Source organism: Leucopleurus acutus (assembly GCF_964270905.1).
Source record: "Leucopleurus acutus genome assembly, chromosome: 11".
Taxonomy (NCBI): domain Eukaryota; kingdom Metazoa; phylum Chordata; class Mammalia; order Artiodactyla; family Delphinidae; genus Leucopleurus; species Leucopleurus acutus.
Genome location: NC_139152.1, coordinates 3,377,129 through 3,396,773, shown reverse-complemented (window position 1 = coordinate 3,396,773; position 19,645 = coordinate 3,377,129). Strand labels below are relative to the sequence as shown.

General features: G+C 59.6%; 2 protein-coding genes across 3 annotated transcripts in view; one reads left to right on the top strand and one right to left on the bottom strand.

Moving 5' to 3' along the window:
• B4GALNT3 (beta-1,4-N-acetyl-galactosaminyltransferase 3) overlaps window positions 1-10,385 on the top strand; it is a gene marked incomplete at both ends in the record, with an annotated part of 91,785 nt that extends 81,400 nt beyond the window's left edge. The window contains 11 exons of one of the 2 annotated variants that reach the window (XM_082850735.1): window positions 1,240-1,383; window positions 2,161-2,270; window positions 2,901-3,001; window positions 3,226-3,287; window positions 3,806-4,601; window positions 5,951-6,270; window positions 6,969-7,122; window positions 7,340-7,412; window positions 7,775-7,928; window positions 8,478-8,604; window positions 10,277-10,385. In XM_082850735.1, coding sequence (XP_082706861.1) covers window positions 1,240-1,383; window positions 2,161-2,270; window positions 2,901-3,001; window positions 3,226-3,287; window positions 3,806-4,601; window positions 5,951-6,270; window positions 6,969-7,122; window positions 7,340-7,412; window positions 7,775-7,928; window positions 8,478-8,604; window positions 10,277-10,385 — 2,150 coding nt within the window. Of the gene's footprint in view, window positions 1-1,239; window positions 1,384-2,160; window positions 2,271-2,900; window positions 3,002-3,225; window positions 3,288-3,802; window positions 4,602-5,950; window positions 6,271-6,968; window positions 7,123-7,339; window positions 7,413-7,774; window positions 7,929-8,477; window positions 8,605-10,276 lie in introns of both variants that reach the window. The other variant, XM_082850734.1, reaches the window with a different exon arrangement.
• Window positions 10,386-14,217: 3,832 nt separating this feature from the next.
• On the bottom strand, window positions 14,218-16,497 carry NINJ2 (ninjurin 2; the record flags this gene model as incomplete). The annotated part of the gene is given in 4 exon segments (XM_082849510.1): window positions 14,218-14,353; window positions 14,355-14,382; window positions 14,916-15,147; window positions 16,483-16,497. Coding segments are annotated over 4 exon segments (411 nt in total).
• Window positions 16,498-19,645: the final 3,148 nt, after the last annotated feature.

The following is a 19,645-nucleotide window of genomic DNA, read 5'->3' as shown; positions in this document are numbered from 1 at the left end:
GCCAGTCCCTATTTTGCAGATGAGCCGCCATGGTTCTCGCACGGCTGTGGCCAGAGGAGAGGAAGCGTTCTCACCTCTCTCAGGCTGCAGTCAGTGGACTCCCCGAGTATACTTGTTGCTTATGATTTCCCCCTGCCTGGAGGCCCCACTGAGAAGTCACCACCGGCAGGTGGGCCGTGTGGGCCCAGGTATAGGAGGAGCTGGCAGAGCAGAAGCCCTGGCGAGGAAGGGAAGGTGGGTCTGGAGGAGACCGGGAGACGGTGGGAAGAGCGTTTGCACGGAGGGCAGGAGGGAGAGCGGAACGGAAGGTCTGGTTCACAGGAGAGGGCGGCAGTGAGGAAGGGGCGAGAGGGGTCGGGGGAGGCTGCCGGTGACCGAAGCAGGAGGTCAGGGCAGAAGGGCCAGTTGGTGCCAGAAGAGGAAGGGAGATTGGAATCCATAGATTGAGTGTGAACCAAGAAAAAGGAAGCCCGAGGCCAATTCAGGTAAGAAGCCAGTGAGATGGGCCAGAGGTAACCGAGCTCTTATCTGGGGCCACGGCAGATGATCTCAGGAAGCAGGGAGCAGAGACAAGGAGCCAGCCCCCGGGGCTGGTCAGATAGGGGACAAGTAGTCTTGACACCAGACCCCCAGAGGGAGGTGAGGGGTGGGTGCTGGAAGCCTAGGGGCTCCCTGCTTGCTGGGCCTGGGCTTGTCTGCTGGAGAGGCTGAGACACAGGCCTGGGTTCATTCAGCTTTTGTGTGCTCTCAGGCACGTGACTTTGCTTCCCTTTGCCCAAGTTCCTTGTCTGTAAAGTGGGAATGATGGTAATAGTACGTAAGCCCCAGCAGCTCTGAGGATTAAATGCGTTGATATTTGTAAGATGCTTGGATCAGCGCCTGGCTTATTATTTAGTAAGTGCCCTTCCTGTGTTTGTTAAATAAACAGACTTCTAATGATGAATTTCCAGCAGATGGCAGGTCACACATTTTGAGGAAGAGGTGGCTTTTTCCAACTCGCACAAAACTGTGGTGTGTGCTGGCCCTGGGCTGGCGGAGGGGGTCCAAGGGAGACCACAGGCTGTGGAGGCAGGGCTGGGGGCAAGCGGGATTGAGCGCGTCACATTCTGTACCAGCCTGCGGATACGGAAGCCTTCAGTCGGCCCCTTCCTGGCCCCTCCAGGAGGCAGGGTCCTGGCTTCTGGGCTGACTTTCTCTGGGAGTCACAGCTGCCCTCTGTTCTTTCCTCCCTGGGCCCAGATGAGACAGTCCTGAGGATGGATGAGGTGGGCCACATCCCGCAGACAGCAGCCAGCCATGCAGGCTCCCCAGACCCTCTTCCCAGTGATGAGCAGCCCCTGGCCGACATGCTGCGGCCCGACCCTCGGGACACCCTCTATCAAGGTACGACCTCCCTGTGGACTTGACCTCCGGCCGGGGGACGCGGTGCCAGGTCCACGGATGTCGAGGAGGAGGCCTCTGTGCTACCGCAACATCCCCAAATCAGAGACTCTTTTCTTTTACTTGTATGAAATATAACATGCATACAGAAAGGTACAAAAAGACAGATGTACAGCTTTGCAATTGTACAAATCATTACAGGGCAAACATTAAAGGACAAGAAATAGAGCCAGAACCCAGGTGTGCCCTCTGCAATCACGTATATCGGTTTCTTATTGGATTCTAGCTCTTGCTGTCCAGTGAGAGAAGTACGTCCCCACTAAGGTGTAGGAGTCTTAAGCTGTCCAGAGTGTTTACATTTTAAAAGACGACAAAGTGTCCCCTTCCAGCCCTGTCCCCGCCATGACAGCCGGAAGAGAGTTCAGTTACTGGCACTGCCCTAGGGGGAGGCTTCTTGGCCTCACTGGGAGTTTCTAAACCTGTTTTGAGACTGGCCCTGTACAGCGATCCCAGCACTGTCCTGTGCCTCGAATCAGGTGCTGCGTGCGAGCTCTCTGCCTCCAGCTGCCCCTGGAATCCACCCCCACCCCCAAGAGTGGTGGCAGCCTCCGCTTGGTGGCCTCAGCTGCCGGGCTGGATGCTGCCACGAGTGAAAACAGAAACGTGTGGGCTTGGGGCCGCAGATCCAGCCCTCGCCCCACAGCCTGGAGGCTTTGTGGCTGTGAGCCAGCCTGTTTCAGGCTCCCTCACTCAACCTCACTCCGCCTCCTTCTGTCCCAGTGCCACTGATCCCCAGGTCCCAGCTCCGCCGCGTCCTGCCCGACTGTCCCTACAAGCCCAGCTACCTGGTGGACGGGCTTCGTCTGCAGCGCTACCAGGGACTCCGGTTTGTAAGTCTCGGGCCAGGCGGCAGGGACAGGCGTGGGAGGGGGCTCGCTGCCCATTGCCGGGACTGCAGAGGCTGGCGCCTCCTCCCCACTCCACACGCCAGCGGGTGGGATGCCTCCTGGGGCCCAGAGAACCGGCATTTCGCTGTGCCTGGCCCGGATGGGCTGCCCTGCGGGCCCGGAGCTGTGCGGGGAGGCCTGGCTGAGGCCTCCCACCCTCCGCCCCGAGGGTGGCGGTATTTATTAAACTTATAGACAAGGCGCTGGTGAGGTGGAGCTCTGCCTTAGAGAACCCCTAGCCCGCACGGAAGCCGCAGGGGCAGGATCCTGCTGCGCCCCTGGGTCCAGAGGTGACGGCGGGAGAGGCTGGGGGCAGCCGTGGGGCAGGGCTGAGAAGGCTTTTGGTGGCCGAGGCCTGTGGGAGGTGGCAGGAGAGGGCAAGGCCGCAGGAGGGGCGGGGTGGAGGGGTGGCCCCGGCTGCCGCTGCGGAGAACGAGCCAGGGCAGGAGGCTGGGATGTGCACACGGGGAGCTTGACCCGGGCACGTTCAGTCCAGAGCCCAGGGGACGGCACGTCAGGGGTGGGGTGGAATCCAGGTGCTGTGTCCACAGCAGCCCTGCTCTCCGCCTCCAGGTTCACCTGTCCTTTGTTTACCCCAATGACTACACCCGCCTGAGCCACATGGAGACCCATAATAAGTGCTTCTACCAGGAAAACTCCTACTACCAGGACAGGTGAGACACTGATGGGGCAGCAGCCGGGAGGGCTGCCTGTACCAGAAGGGCCACAGAGACCCTCCACCAAGGAGCCGTGGCGCTTCCTGGGTGCTTCACACAAGCACACGTGCACACACGCAGCCTCCCCCCCTGCACCCCCAGCCGGGCGTGACCTCAGGCCGCCCCTCCCGCCCCCGCCATGGCCTGCAGGGTGCCCATGCCAGCCTCCCTCACTCCTGCAGGCTCAACTTTCAGGACTACATCAAGATTGACCAGCCTCCGAAGCACGGGCCGGAGCAGCCAGGTACAGAGTGACAGCCGAGCCGCCCTCCCCCCGCAGGAGCTTAGAATGCAAACCCCACAGCCCTTCCCCCCAGCCCCAAGGGTGGGGGGAGGAGCCCTTCTCCCCCCTCTTCCTTTCCAAGGCACATGTAGAGGACGAAGGGCCATGGGGGACGCTACCTGAACTGTCCGAGGGCCTCGCTACCCCGGCCCATCATTAGGGAAGCTCTGCTGTGCAGAAGCACTGTCTTCCTGTGGCCTCTCTCCTTGCAGTACTGGGGACTAAGTGGGGCTATCTGCTGGGTCCCTGCATGTGCCAGGCCCCGGCTAGCGCTTTCTGTCCTTCGTGTCACTCACTCTTGACAACAACCCTATGGAAGAGGGAGACCCTGGCTTTAGCTGAGGTTGAGTAACTCACCCCGGGCCCAGTGCAGGCCCCGCCAGGGACCCCCGCTGGCACACCCACTGGTCCTCAGCCGTCTCGTGGATCTTGTTGGGGAGAGGTTGAAACCCCACGCGAGGGATGATTGTTGACAGCAGGTTCCGAGGAAGGCCTTCTAGAAGAATCCCAGTACGGAGAAGCGGCAGAGGACACCCCTGCCCCTGACGGCCAGAACGCCAGGACACCAGAGGGGAAGCAAGGGCCCCCGACGGCCCCCGGGCAGGACGCCACCAACCGCCGCCTCCGAAGCCTGCGGAGGCTTCTGGTTCGGCCGCAGGGGGGCCTGGTGGTGCCCCCTCCCACGCAGAACTCCACAGCCCCCTTCCCAGCAAGGACCAGCGCCATCCCGGCCCAGCCAGCAGAGAAGGAGGCCAGGAAGCCCAACCCCGAGCCCCACCAGGCTCCACGGCATCCTGACAAGTGGCCCCCGGGACGCCCAGCAGGGCACCCGCCTCCAGTGAAGAGGCCCAGACCCGCAGGTGGCAACCCCGGGAAGACGCTGGGGCAGTCCCAGTGGCTGAGTCAAGTTGAGTCATACATTGCAAAGCAGAGAAGGGGCGACAGGACGGAGCCTCTGGACCCCAGGAGGGCTTGGCCTAAGGAGGCGGAGGAGGTGTTGGCCGCAGCTGGCGGCCAGGAAGGACGAGCGGAGGGAGAGGACGAGGGGGAAGAAGAGGAGGAGGAGGTGAGGGAGGTGTTGGAATACCTGTCCATGTTCGACCCGGTGGTGAACTGGGACCAGACCTTCAGTGCCGGCAACCTCGACTTCCAAGCCCTGCGGACCGACTGGATTGACCTGAGCTGTAACACGTCTGGCAACCTGCTGCTTCCCGAGCAGGAGGCGCTCGAGGTCACGCGGGTCTTCTTGAAGAAGCTTAACCAGCGCAGCCGGGGGTAAGGTAAAGGGCTCTCGTGGGCTGGGCAGGGGGGGGCCCTGGCCGCAGGCGCCTGGGAGGATGAGTGCCTGTCAGGTCTCGGTCCCACCATCAGGCAAGGTCTGAGATCCCTGGGGCCTGGCCCAGGACACAGGCTGAACACTGGGAAGGCTCTCAGGGAGGGAGCTGGTAAAGAGATGGGACAGGCAAAACTGGGGCTAAAAAGACACCTTGAGACCCAGATGTGGGCTAGAAGGGCGGGGGCAGAAGGCATGGATGAGTGCTCTGTTCTTTCATTCATTCATTCAACCTACCAACATTTTTCTAGTTGAGATAAAAGGCACATACCGAGCTTCCCTGGTGGCACAGTGGTTGAGAGTCCGCCTGCCGATGCAGGGGACACCGGTTCGTGCCCCGGTCCGGGAAGATCCCACATGCCGCGGAGCGGCTGGGCCCGTGAGCCATGGCCGCTGGGCCTGCGCATCCGGAGCCTGTGCTCTGCAGCGGGAGAGGCCACAGCAGTGAGAGGCCTGCGTACCGCAAAAACAAAACAAAACAAAACAAAAAGGCTCATACCATTCAGTTCACCATTCTGGAGTGTACGATTCAGTGGTTTTTAAGTGTATTCAGGATGTTGTGCAGCCACCACCACTACGTGATTCCAGAACGTTTTTATCGCTTTTATTTTTTTTTAATTAATTAATTAATTTTATTTTTGGCTGCATTAGGTCTTTGTTGCTGCGCGGGCTTTCTCTAGTTGCGGCGAGTGGGGGCTACTCTTCGTTGCCGTGCGTGGGCTTCTCGTTGCGGTGGCTTCTCTTGTTGCGGAGCACAGGCTCTAGGCGCGTTGGCTTCAGTAGTTGTGGCTCATGGGCTTAATTGCTCCATGGCACGTGGGATCTTCCCGGACCAGGGCTTGTACCCGTGTCCCCTGCATTGGCAGGCGGATTCTCAACCACTGCGCCACCAGGGAAGCCCAATAGGTGCATTTTGTTTTGTTTTGTTTTTGCGGTACGCGGGCCTCTCTCACTGTTGTGGCCTCTCCCGTTGCGGAGCACAGGCTCCAGACGCGCAGGCTCAGCGGCCATGGCTCACGGGCCCAGCCGCTTCGCGGCATGTGGGATCTTCCCGGACCGGGGCACGAACCCGCGTCCCCTGCATCGGCAGGCGGACTCCCAACCACTGCGCCACCAGGGAAGCCCCAATAGGTGCATTTTTAAAGATGGCAGCAGTGCTCACTGGAGCAGGTAAGCATCACGCAAGCATGTTAACCAACAGCAAAGCTGGGCGAAGACCAAGGTCTCCTGACGACTGGCCTTGCTCCCACATGCGGGAAGGGTGACCCAAGCCCCGCACCCTTTCCGCCAGGAGGTACCAGCTGCGGCGCATCGTGAACGTGGAGAAGCGTCAGGACCACCTCCGTGGGGGCCGCTACCTGCTGGAGCTTGAGCTGCTGGAACGAGGCCAGCACCTGGTGCGGCTCTCGGAGTTCGTGTCCACGCGTGGCAGGCAGGGCATTGATGCCGCTGGTGGGGAAGAGGCCGAGGCCCGGAACCTGCAAGGCCTGGTGTGGAGCCCACACGACCGTCAGAGACATGTCCTGAGTGCCCGGGCCCCGGAGCCCAAGCTGTGCTGGCCCCAGGGCTTCTCCTGGAACCACCACGCCGTGGTCCACTTCGTTGTGCCGGGTGAGCCTCCTGCCACCTGGGCGCTGTCCGCGGAGCAGGGGCCTCACGTGATCACGAGCACCCGGTCTCTGCTCCCCGATGTGATTCCACAAGAACTTGTGGGAGAGGCCACTTCAGAAAACGGGCTCACAGGAGAAAAGTAACTAGTGTGAGGTCATGTGGGCAGTCAGGGCTGCAGCTGGGAAGGACGCTGACTCATAGGCCAGCGGCTCTTCTTACTGACCCAGCATTCAGGGGTGGACGTGAAAATCAGCCGGGGCTGCTGGCCTGGGGCAGTGCGACAGGGAGGGCAGACTGGCTGGTTTTTATAGCAAGAGGGGAGCCTGTCAAGGAGTGTAGCCGTGGGGTCAGACACAACGTGAAGGATGACCGTAAGATGGACAGCTAGAAGGTTTGAGTGTGAGAGCCCAGGAGGGTTACCAGGATGAGCTGATGACAAGCCCCCGCCCTTCTCGCAGAGCCCTCCCTGGGAGGCTCTGCGGGGGGTGGGGGGGTGGTGGTGTGGAGGCCCCTGTAACGGTGAGCTCTCCCTCTACCCTCCGTCCCCCGCTGCTCTGCTGACCTTTCCCGTAGCCGCATTACCCTCAGCAAAAGTCTGATGGGACTCCTGAGCACGCAGGAACCGGGAGTGGAGGTGCCCTCCTTTGCGTTACCTCTGCTTCTTTCTCCCCGCCCACTCCGCCTGCCCCACCGGGCAGTAAAGAACCAGGCGCGCTGGGTGCAGCAATTCATCAGAGACATGGAGACCCTGTTCGGTGTCACCGGCGACCCGCACTTCAACATCATCATCACCGACTACAGCAGCGAGGACATGGACGTCGAGATGGCCCTGCGAAGGTCCAGGCTGCGGAGGTGAGGGTGTTCTCGGCACGGCACAGCCTGAGCCACTTCTTCCTGAAGCCCCGCCAGCTTCCCTGATCCCCAGCCTCTAGCTCTTCCCGGAGGCCGCACCCGCCCGCCCGTAGGCCCATCCCAGGTGCACGCACCACCTCTTCTCTGCCTGCCAGCTTCCACCTGGGACTGCCACAGCCGGGTTCTGAGGCTCAGCCCCTCTCTGCTCTCCCCGCAGCTACCAGTACATGAAGCTAAGTGGGAACTTCGAACGCTCAGCCGGGCTTCAGGCTGGCGTGGACCTGGTGAAGGTAAGCTGCCTGAGAGACGTGACTAAGGCTGCTGAAGAGACGCACAGACGGCCGGCTCCTCGGGGAGGAAGGGACGAGGACACAGGGTGCTCTCTGCTGCGCCACAGGGCCGGTACCAGGGTGGGAGCGTTCATGCGGGGTCCTCAGAGTCCGTGAAAGGTCGGGGAGCAGTTGGGATTCCCTCTCTCATGGTGAGAACTGTGCCCTGATGCCCAGTACCCTGGAAACCCATCCAACAATTTGTTTCACGCAAGTTTGTCAGTCATTGAAATGGGAAAGAGCCTGAGGATTGCCCTAGAGAGCGGCCTGGCCTCCTCGCCGTGGTCTGTAGGGGCTGCTGACCCTCCCACCTCTGTCCCCAGGACCCGCACAGCATCATCTTCCTCTGTGACCTCCACATCCACTTCCCAGCTGGAATCATCGATACCATCCGGAAGCACTGTGTGGAGGGCAAGATGGCCTTCGCCCCCATGGTCATGAGGCTGCACTGCGGCGCCACTCCCCGGTGGCCTGAGGGTGAGCCTGTGCTGGGCTGGGGAGGGTAGGAAAGGCCTCTCTGTCTTGCTTCTTAACCCAGAGCTGGAAATATTCGTGTCTACAATGGCAGCACCCCTCCCCCACCCTCCCCTTCCGCTCCTCTGCTGCCCCCCGCCCCCCCCTGCTGGACAGACCGCAGAGAAGTGCCCCAGGGCTGAGCTGACGCAGCAGCAGCAGCAGCGATGAACATTTCCCGCCTCATCTTCCCCTTCTTTTGTTCATCAGACCTTTATTAAGCACTTACTATGTGCCAGACGGCGTGCTGTGTGAGGATACAAAGATGGGAGGAAGATTCCCCACCCGGCGCAAGGCTGTGCCCTCGGGGGCTGCTGCCGTCAGAGCCTCCTGTAGGGCTGTCGCCGGCCCTTGGTCCCTCCCTGGTAGGACTGCTGCCTCCCCTGGACCCGGAACCTTAGCTCCGGGGGCTTCCCCCCGCACATAGGCGAGGGGCTCGTGCAGATGAGAGCTTTCGGCCTTCTCTGTCCTCCTGGCCCTGGGTCAGCTCATCTGGGGCTTGTCTGTCCACAGGCTACTGGGAGGTGAATGGCTTTGGGCTGCTCGGCATCTACAAGTCAGACCTGGACAGGATCGGGGGCATGAACACCAAGGAGTTCCGAGACCGCTGGGGTGGAGAGGACTGGGAGCTGTTGGACAGGTGCGTGGGGAGCGAGGGCACCTGAGAGACCTGGGGGAGGGGCCCTGGGTGGGGGCAGGGCTAGATCCCCCCCAGGCCCAGCACCGCCTCTTGGGGGTCAGATTCCTTCCCTCGCCGAGACTGGATCTATTGGAGGGGATACCGCCTCTGCCTGTGTCACAGGGCGGGCGTGGTGGGTGCCTGGCAGACTGTCGGGGGGAAGAACACAGGCTCCGAGCTGTGTGGATGTGAGTGGTACTGTTCTCGGCAAGGCTCCCACCTGCCCACTCGGGAAAACACGGCTGGGGAGGAGGCTGAGCTTGTGGCGGTGGATAAGAGACCCGGCAGAGGGTCAGGAAAAGAGCCAGTGTGGACCATTAAAGGGCAACAGGTATCCAGGAGGTTCTGGGTCCCTGGAACCTGGCAGAAGGGAGTTTGGGGGAGGAGGACAGGGTCTGTGGTACGTAAAGAAGAGGCAGGACCAGCCGGCGGCAGGGAGCGGTGGGAAGAAGGGTTGCAGCAGAGAGCAGGCTGGTGGGACCCCAGGGTGAGGGGATTTCAGAGCATGTGGGTGGCAAGGAAGTGGAGGCTTAGCCTGAGATTCCTCCTTCAAGAATTTATTGCCAAGAGAAGGGAAGGGGAGGCGGATGATCCCTTGAGATTTGAGCTTGAGGGGTGGGGGCAAAGGAGGGAGAGGGGAAAAATCCAAGAGAGAAAGGGTGTAATTGCTGGAACAGTGCCCAGAGGAGGTGGACAGGCAAGGCCAGGGGCTCCGGGAGAGAGGGGACCTTGACAGGGAAGATACACTCTTCTTCCTGAGAGACAGGGCACTTCCTCACCCACCAATCACTGGGCGCCTGTACTTGGCAGGTGATTTACATCCATCACCTCCTTTATTGCGCCCCAGACCTCTGTGAGGTAGGTGTGATTGTCTCCGTTCTCCAGATGAGAAAACTGAGCCTTGGGGAGAAGTTAACAACTTGCCTCAAATCTCACAGCTATGACTGTTGGAGGCTTAACAACCTGGTCTGTTTGTTTTTTCCCTAGAGAGCAGGCAGGAGGGAAGGTGACAAAACTAAGGGAATTTAAGGTGCAAAGGAGGGAGGGTGAGGGAGCTTGTATTAGATAACGCAGCTCCCGTAAAGCTCTGTCAGTCAGACCCCAAGGTGGACAGAAGCCTAGGCTGGTGTTACCCCCACCGCTGCGAAGAGGCAGACCTCGACCAGTTCTGGACCTCCCTGCCTCCTCTGAAGCCCGAGGAGAGAGAAACGGCTCCAAATTCCAGTTATTTCCACCTGCTGGAAGCTCAGGCCTCCTAACAGGCCATGTATATGGAAAGGGGGCGGGGAGGGATGGGTGAGGTCTGCTCTGTGGCCTCCACCCTCCACCCCTGACCCCCGCCTCCATCATCACTGGTCCTCGCCTCACCCTCGCCGTACCCAGCCCATCGCTATCCTTTGTAGAGGGAGAGGCTCTGAAAGATGCCGTGCCTCATAGGTCCGGAGCTGGGCTTCCAGCCCAGGCCCTTTGGCTCTCTTTGCTTGCCCCACCCACTCCCCTGCCCCTTGGGGAGTAGCCAGAGGGTGACAGTGACAGGGCCTGGCGGAGACGTGGAAGGCAGGCTCCTCGGGGGGCCCCCCTCCCCACCCCCGCCTCTGTGCACCTGTTGCTTATCCCGCCCCTTCCCACCCAGGATCCTCCAAGCAGGCCTGGAAGTGGAGCGTCTCTCCCTCCGGAATTTCTTCCATCACTTCCATTCCAAGCGAGGCATGTGGAACCGCCGCCAGATGAAGACGCCGTAACCCCGGGGGTGGCCCGCTGGACCCACCGCTTCCGGCCCCTGCACCACGGTGGCCTGGCCAGTGCCCGCTTGCTGCCGGAGGGAAGGAAGGAGGGGAGCAGGGGCCGCGCTGGGCCCGAGGGGCCTCCGAGCCGACACCCCCTGCGCCGGCAGCTGTCCTCCATGGGAGGAGGCCAAGGCCTCTCCCCACCTCTGGGCCTCCGGGGCCAGAAGATGGGAAAGAGACGGGACAGCTCCTGGGACGGGCCGCGGAACCGGGTTGAGGAAGGAAAGCCCTACCTGGGCAACACCACCCTGACCGGGAGGTGCCTTCCAGCGTCCACCCTGGGCCCCTCAGGGGGCAGTGGCCGTGGACTGGGAAGCTCTCCTATTGGACGTATTTTATTGGGGTTTTTATTTTTTTAACAGAAAACCAAAACTGTACCTGTCCAGATCCAGCATTGACTGTGAGGGGGCAGAGTCGTGCATTTAGGGGGGCCCCCGCATACCTCAGACCCACAGGTGCGTCGCTCGGTCCTTGACCAACAGCTGATTGGTAACCGAGGAGCTGGCCTCACGTGGAGTCGTTCTCAGCTCTCCCGCAGGCGTGTGGCTCCAGGACACGCATATCTCTCCCAGGTGGCCACCCGACAGCTGGCCACCAATTAGGGCATTAACCTTACCCTCCAGGCGGCACTAACTCCAGACTGGCATCCTCTTCCCGGTGCCATGGGGGGTTGGGAGCCGGGGAACCGATGGGCAGGGGGCTCCTGGCCCCCTGGTGTTGGGTGAATAGGCCGTGTATCATGGGCAAGGTGGGGAAGGCAGGGACGAGAAGCCCCTTTCTGTCCCAGCGGCCTGTGAGCTGGGCCTTGGGGACCATGTGAAGCAGAGCCAGGAGAGGAGGAGAGGAGGGGTGGGATCCAGCGGGAAGGGATGAGAAGGGAAGTGGGCAGCTTGAGTCCTCACAGCCCAGCTCCCTCCTGCAGAGAGGGCCCCAGGCCGGCCAGGTGGGGAAGACGAGGAAGACACCCGGAACTAGGGAACAGGGACCCGGTGGGGGGAAGGTCTGGGGAGGTGAGGGGATCGCTCTGAACTACTTCCTCACGTGGAAGGGAGCAGGGCCGGAGGATGAAAAGCGAAGCCGTTTCAGGGAACACAGCCCTTGACCTTCATAGTCTGGGGCACCCTCTCTGTCACCTACGATCACAGACGTACCTTGCACTAATGATCCCAGACGCCGTCACGGCTGGGGATTTTTCTACTACTGCTGCCTCTGCCGCTACTCTGCTTCACCAACGGTCATCGGACACTGCATCTCGAAGCCCAGTGTCTGTGAGGAAGGGCGTAGGGGGAGGTGCAGCAGGGCCCAGGGGGCCAGTCGGCTGGGCCCAGGCTCTGTGCTGTGGCGGAGTCCAAGTCTACTTGGGTCTACTTGGTGGGCCCTGCATTCACCAAGAGCATGAACTTGGCGTATGGGAGAATGGAGCCCCTCGAGAACCTTCTGGAGGTTGAAGAGAATCCCTGCCTCCCTCTTAAGAAATCAGGAAGGACACAGACTTTTCAATTCATAGACTGTGGTTGGCGGAGGCCGTATCTGCCCTCAGGCCGTGGCGTTTTATGGTTCCTGCTCAGGCTCCGTGCCTTGGGAAAAGGGCTGTAGGGAGTAGGCGAGAGCTGCAGTTGGCTGGCTGCGGTGCCAGCTTGCTTTCTGGGGCTGCTCGTATCCCTGGGCATCGCCCTGCAAGGTCCGAATCTACCCAGACAGCCCTCCCGCTTCACCCCTCCTGACGACGGGAGCCCGCCCAGCCCCCCCTGCCCCAGCCAGTGCCTTGTGTTTGATGTTTGTTACCTCCACACCGCCTGCCTTAATGGAGAGGGCCTGGCATGGCCCCTACTCTGTAGGGAAATGTGTACGGTGGGGGGAGGGAAAGCATTGAATACAGCATCTTCTCAGAAAACAAAACGCTCTTGTGTTTTCCTCTGGCCCATCAGGGTGGGAGAGGGGTGGGCCCAGGGTTCACGTCGCCGTCCTGCAGCTGTCAAGCCTCTGACGGATGTGCCAGGGACCCTCCACTCTTCACCGCCTGGGGGGTGGGGTCAACCCTCCCTGGGCTGTGGTTTACTTGAAGGGGCGTACCTGGTTCCTGTCTGAGAAGCATTTTCTGAGCACTAGATTCATGGAGGTTGGTGGTTTCAGTTGATAAAGGATGGTGGACACAGGATGGCTGGGTAAACAGTGGAGAGAAACTGAGGTGTGGCTTATTCTAAGAGAGCAGATAGGGACTTCCTGGGTGGTCCAGTGGTTAAGAATCCACCTTGCAACGCAGGGGACGCGGGTTCGATCCCTGGTCGGGGAACTAAGATCCCACATGCCACGGGGCAACTAAGCCCACGTGCTGCAACTAGTGAGCCTACGGGCTCTGGAGTCCGCGTGCCACAACTAGAGAGCAGCCCGCGCGCCGCAATGAAGATCCTGCGTGCCGCAACTAAGACCCGACGCGGCCAAATAAATAAATAAAATGTTAAAATAAATAAATAAAAATAAAAGAGCAGACAATCTAAAAGTCATTTCTGTTTGAGCTGGGGGTGCCCTGTTGCTGCTTTACAGGTACAAAGGTACTGTCCTAGTCATATTTGGTCTAGGCAGAGATCAAAATTAGTTTGTATTCCTTAAACTCATGCCCAAGAGAAGATGCTGCTATGAAAGCTGGGGCAGCCTATAGTAGGTTCTCAAAAAGCACCATGCGCACACACACCAATCCAGAAATGACTCGTCTGCCACTGATGCAGCAGATGGTAATTAGCCCAAGGCACTCGGCCGGGAAATTTGACTCAGCAGGACCCAGAGGAGAGGGAATGACTTAAAAGCCTCTTCTCCCTCCGGGCTAGGGCTTGCACCTTTGAGCCGTTTCTAGGACACGGAGAGAGCAGCCCGGGTGCTCGAGCCTCCCCAACTGAAGACGGAAAAACTGACTCACGGTGGATTTGCAGAAACCTTTATAAAGAGAAATCATTCCATCCCACAGAAAGGGAAAACAGGCCTGGAGCAGAGCGGAGGAATGGGGTGGGGTCAGAACCAAAGTCCTTAAGCTGGGCAGGCCCAGCCTTCGGTATGCATGCCTGAGGTACAGGAGATGCTGCCAGGAGGAAGGTGGGTGGTACCCTAGTCCGAGCTCAGGACACCAGGCCGAGAAGAGTTCACTTAAGCTGGTAAAAGGGCCCATCTTTGTTCCAGGGCCGAGGGTAGGAAGCAAGGGTATCTACGTTGCCCTTCCAGGAGCTCTCCCAGGGGCTGTGGACTGTGCCCATCAGCCTGGCAGATCAGCGGGGGAGAGAGCAGGAAGCAGTGGCCGGCCCAGAACCTGTAGGGAAGCAGAGAGATGGTGAGGAGGGCAGGTCAGACCAGTGCCTCAGGCTTAAGTGTCCCACGATTGCCCTGGCAGGCTTCTCAGGACGCAGGTACGGGTTCGGATCTGAATCTGAAGCGGGACCTGAGGCTCTGCACTGCCGGCCAGTTCCCAGTGGTTTTGTTGACGCTGCTGGCCCGTGGACCACGATTGGAGCTGTATGGGCTGCTGGACAGTGCCAAAGAGAAAACCCACATCTCCCTCTTCCCCCCACTAACCACAGCCTCCACCCAGCCCAGGCTGGAGAGAAGCCCAGCCTAAGAAGAGAGAGCACAAGGGGACCTTGGGGAGTCCCAAGCCAAGCTCTTCTCCAAGAGCCCGTCCCTGCCCCAGGTCTTCCCCTTTTGCTTGGCAAGGCTCTCTCTCTCCCAGCCCAAAGCCCCAGAGGTGAGAAGCGCCACCTGGGGACCTCCCATCCTCCCTCACCTGCCTTCTAGGCTGTGTTCAGAGAGGGGTCCTTGAGGTCCTGGCAGCCAGGAACCCAGTCTTCTGTGCCCCGAAGGCCTTGATGAAGACGTTGATGACGACGGTGATGAAGACCAAGGTGGCGGCTGCATTGTTGAGCTGGTTTAGTCGCCAGCTTTTCTACCTCGTTGAGGTTCAGTCGAGCTGTGGAGAAGGGGGAGTGGCAGGTAAGTGTCTGCGGGGGGCGGTGGCCACAGCCTGGAGCTTCCCCCACCACAGCTGCTAGAGTCCAGAGAAAGTCTGGTCCCTCAGAAATCAAGGGAGGTGGCAGCCACTGTGCTGAGATGCTTTCTCCCCAGCTGACCAGTGTGGGCTATCCATGTGGCACTCAATAGAGCCGGGATTTGCAAAGTTATACTGGGTCTTCTGAGGGTAGGGATGCACGCTCGCACAAGAGGCTCAAAGGAACGCTGCTATGAGTTAGTGAGCATAGTCATTCAGCAGGTATTATGGAGTGGCCACTAGATGGGATACCAGGAGGTGGGACAGGGTGCCTGCCTGCACTGTGTGGTTGTTACTTGGGCATTTGAAGGTGCACAGGGCTAACAGCAGCTTATGGCTGAGAAGGTGGCCTGTGCAAATGCAGGGTGTGACAGGGAGGCACTTAGGCTTTTCTTCCCACCGGGGGGGGGGGCACCCCCCCACCCCGAGGCCAACTCTAGGCCTGGACTCCTCACCAATGACCATGAGGAGGATTCCAATGACCACCTGCAGAAGCAGAGAGATGCTGACGAGGGTGACGAGGGTGGTGTAGTGATGACAGGACGGCCCCTGCTCCAGCACCGCTTTCAGCTGCGTGGCGTTAGACACAAAGAGGGCCACGTCCAGTATGCTCTCTGCCACGCTCTTCTCCGTGGCATAGTGGTTCAGGTTGATGGGTGGGCTCCTCCTGGGGCTGGCGTTCCCAGGCTGTAGGGGACAAAACACAGGCTTACCTGGGAGGCTCCGGAAGGAAAGTGGTTGAGAGGCTGGGAAGAGGAGTGGAGTTTTAAAGGTCTCCCCTCACCAGGTGGGAAATGAGGGCAGGTAACCCCCTTCTCGGTGCTGTGGTCTGAAAGAATAAAGAGGTGGGCTAGAAAACCCTTATGTGCGTTTGAACTTGGAAATGATGCTGTGCTGTAATTTCTATTTCATGGAGGGTCACTCTGCCTCACACCTTCACACATCAAAAGGGAGGAGCCTGGGCTGCTTGTAAACGAGCAGTCCTCATTTTATTCGCCATCTTACCTGGGCCAGGCCTGGCCTTGGGCGGCTCTTTTCCCAAGAGGAAAGCGTCTCAGCTCTGAGGCCTGGCTGGAGAAGGAAAAGGCACCTCTTCTTCCAGAACAATGCGGCCCCGAGGTGGGGTGCAGAGCTTCACAAATGGAACAGGAGCTGCCTGTGGGTCCCACCCAGCCCTCGCGGGGAGCTCTGGAGCCGCAGCCCTGCTCGGGCACACGTCTGTGTGCCCACACGCACGCACACAGCAAAACATACTGGCCAAAGGCTCTTCGTTTGTTTTTGTATTACTTTTCGGTGAGAATTTATTGAAGCATAATTTACATTTGATTTGATTTTGAAATATTAAAACGAAGCTCTTCTTCTTGAGAAGTCACTCACTCTAAAAGAGAGAGTCACGATGCAGTGCCTGTGGTGTGGGCCTCTGCGCTGGACCAAGAAATTCAGACTGGATGGTGTAGGCAACCCTGCCGTCACTCGAGAGAACCTGGGTAGGTTTTAGGGAGATTCATTTAGTATATGGCGCCTGGGATGCAGCGGCTCATGAGGGCCCAGAGACAGGGAGACCCGTTGAAAGGTTATGGTCTTGATTTAGGGTCAGGCTGTCAAGGAAATGAAGGAGAATGGGGGTGAGAAAGGAGAGGAAGGGAGGTCTCAGAGATGCTACAGCCTGGACGGGATGTCTGTTGAGCGGGCGGGTGCGCGGGTGGTTGGATGGGGCAGGTCTCAGAGAACTCTGGTTGCCCCTTTTGGATTCTGGGCTTGTCTGGAGCTGGCTGGCCTGGTTGGTTAGGACCAGGGATCCCAAGGCCAATACCCCACGAAGCCCACACTGTCCCTGTCGGCCCTGAGGCTACAGCCTGTGGTCCTAGCTTACCTGGCAAATCTTTGTTCTGGGTATAAAATGCCCTCACAAGGAGAATGAGTCCACAGGGCAGCCCCCGGCTCTCTCCACGACGCAGAGGCCTCTGTCGGGCACAGCTGTGAGCTGGGGCTTCTTTGCCGCTGTTCCCCCCCCCCCCCCACCTCCAGTTTGCCCATAGTGACGAGCTTTGCACTTTCTCCTCCTTCCCAACCCGGCTCTAAGTCCAAGATCTGATAAACTGTGAAATTACTAAGAAAGCTTCAGGGAGAGACCCCCTTCTCTGAAAAGTTGCATATGAACAGTGGGCGTAACCATCAATCCCAACCTCTAGTGGTGTTTCGTTGTTTTGTTTTGTTTTTGAGCATCCAGCAGAGAGGGAGTGGAGGCAGGGGTAGCAGAGGTGGGTATCACGGGCACAGGTCTTCCAGAGCCTCAGCAACGACGGCTGTTCCTAGGTTTTAATAGACCTGATGGGCGTTGGTTGTTAAGTGATCTCAGGGCCATCGCTTCACAGAGGATGTGGGTTCCCGGGAGCACAGGAGGGGACAGGCCTCATCCTCTCCTCTTTAATTTAGGGCCTGCTTTTATTTTGATTTGCGCCAGTTCAGGCTGCTTTATAACTGAGAGTGGTGGCAGGAAGCTCTCAGGGGCCCCTCTAAGTCCCCCAGGGCACCGTTCTCCCGTGTCCGCGTGGTGGCGCTCAGGGCCCGGAGGAGCAACTTTGGTACCAGCAGCGCGGCGTTGGGGGGTGGAGTGGCGAGGGATCCTCGGACAGGACAGGACTGGTGTGAAACCTGGACCCCGTGGAGGCCCGGGACGGGAGCCTGTTCACAGGTCTGCACAGGCCGGCCTAAAACCCACCAAGCGTGTCAAATGAGGGTGCAAATGATCCAGTCCTGATATTGGGGCCTGCGTGGGTGGGTCACCCTGCAGGGTGGGGACTTGGTTAGAAGACAGATGGCTGGGAGACCCTGGGAGACGCTGCCTAGAAAGGGGTCGCCCCGTGGCAGTATCTTTAAAAAGCAGGAAAAGGGTTTTCTTAATCCCCCTGAGCTACTTTAGGTGCAGCCCTGCCCTGAGGCAGAGGGATGATTGAAATGACCTGAGGGCCCTCCCTTATGGCCTGAGGATTCGATTGGATGAACCCCTGAATCCTGCAGGACGCCCCACTTTCTGCCAAGAGCCCGGAGCCCAAGAGCGACCCCAGGAGGAGTGGGAGTGGGGGCGGGGGCGGGGGCGGGGGGAGGCCGCCGGGCGCGCTTCTGCCTCGGGCGCTGGCCCTTTAAGGTCGGCGTCCCGGGAACAAAGGCCCGGCCTGAGAACCGGCCTGAGTCACTTCAGTTCCTCCGCCCGCGCCCTCCCCACCCGGCGCCTTCCCACCCGGGACTACCGGCGGCTCCGCGGGGTCCGCCCCTTGCGCCCGGGGGTCTGCGGAGCGCGCGGGCGCGGTGGGCGCGGGCCTCCCCAGACCCCTGTCGTCGTCTGACTCCTCCGGGCGTGGGCCGGGGGCTGGCGGCTGGGACCCCCGGCTCTGGGCCTCCCAGTTTGGGCCTCAGTTTCCACATCCACAAACCGGGGAGATCCCTTTCTGGAGGCCGAGTGAGCGGGCTCCTCCCCAAAGCAAAGAGAACTCCGAGCCTCGTACTCTTCCCGTCTGAAGTGCGTCTTGCCGTGACCCCTGACCCTCTGTGTCTACGTCTCAGGCCCCCACCCCCGCCCTGCACTGTTCCTCCAGGACAGCGGGGCGCCAAGCCTGAGACGAGCCCCTGCTGGAGATGCGCGCGCCCCTCAACCTGCCCACCCGCGGCAGCTGAGCGCCTAGGCAGGGCCCTGCTGATAGGAAGTCCGGGCTCCGGGGTTCTGGGCGGCAAGAGCACCTGGGTTTGGAGATGGGGTGGGATGACACCACAGACCCCTCCCCGGGTCCCCCGAGTCGTCCCCCGCCTGGCCCTGCCCCAGCACAGCCGTTTCCCTCCCTTTTCCTCGCCCTGCCCTCCGTCCCTGTTCCCGGGCTCTGGCTTGCTTGCCAAGTCCCAGCTCCCAAGGCTGGTGTGGATTCCATCCCTTGAAGTCATGGATTGCTCCATTGTTCTGCCAGACAATTATTTATCCCTTAATCCTTGCTGGCCTATATTTTTGTTTCTTGACAAAACTTGAGTTGGATGGGAAAGGAATGCCTCTTTTTAAGAGAAAAGTAAACACAATTTTATATTGTTTATTGACCCTAAGGTCCGTGGGAACACCAGCTCCAACAGATCATTCTGCCCTTTCTTGGAAACAAGATTCCAGGGATGTTCTTCCAAAGGGGTAAGTAACTGTCCTACCAAAAAGCCACGGGATCCACTGCTCAGAGTGTTTAGGACCTGGAGCCCGAGGCAGGAGTGAGGGCGCTGTGGTTGGAAGGCCCAGGGGTGGGGATCTGCCGCAGCCCAGAGGGAACCACAGAAGTCAAGGCAGGTACAAATCCTGCTCCTGCAACCAGCTGGCTGTGTGCCTGTTCTCACCACCAGGTTCCCTTTCTTATCTGCGAGATGAGGGAGGTGGGATAAATGATGTCTTGGCTCCCTTCCAACCCAGAGCGATCTAGGAGCGGGGAAGCCCCCTCCTCTGCCTGTAGTCTCAGGGGCCGAGGACATGGCTTCCGAGAGGCAGAGGCCATGAGTCACTTGCCCTCGGCAGCTCCAGGGCAGGGGTGACCCTCCAGTGAGTCATTCCTGTCAGCCCTGAGAAAAGCCATATGGCAGCTTCCCCGTGTATCAGCTCAGACTCAGGGCATTAGACAAAATAGGCCCAGAGGAGCCGTGGGCTGTCGGCCCCTCTGTCAAAATGCCCGACTCCCCAGAAAAACCACCTGAAAGGAGACAGTGAAGAGCCAGCCTTTGGAGGGCTGGTTTCACAAACGGGAAGGGCAGATCCCAGCCCAGGAAGAGTGAGCGATTGGTTCAGATACATGGATTTGAGGGACCTACTGTGCCGACTTGCCTGAGATCCCTGATTCTCTGTCAGGATTAAGTGTGAAAGGGTGCCCGGGTCTGTCATGCTGCAGACACACGCGGGCCCCAGAACACTGGGAACGATGGCAGTTCCCAGTTACAGATCACAGACCTTGTGCCTGACACACAGCTAAACACGGGACGTAAGTCATCTTATCCAGTCCCCACACAGCCCCGTGAAGTTGGTGAGGGCATCCTTATCGTAGCTGAAAAAACAGAGCCTCAGAGAGCCTGAGTAACTTGTCCCACAGCACAGTTTTTATCCCAGTTCTCTATATGCCAGAGCCTCTAATTTTAACCCCTACTCTATGACCTCCCAGAAGTTGAAGAT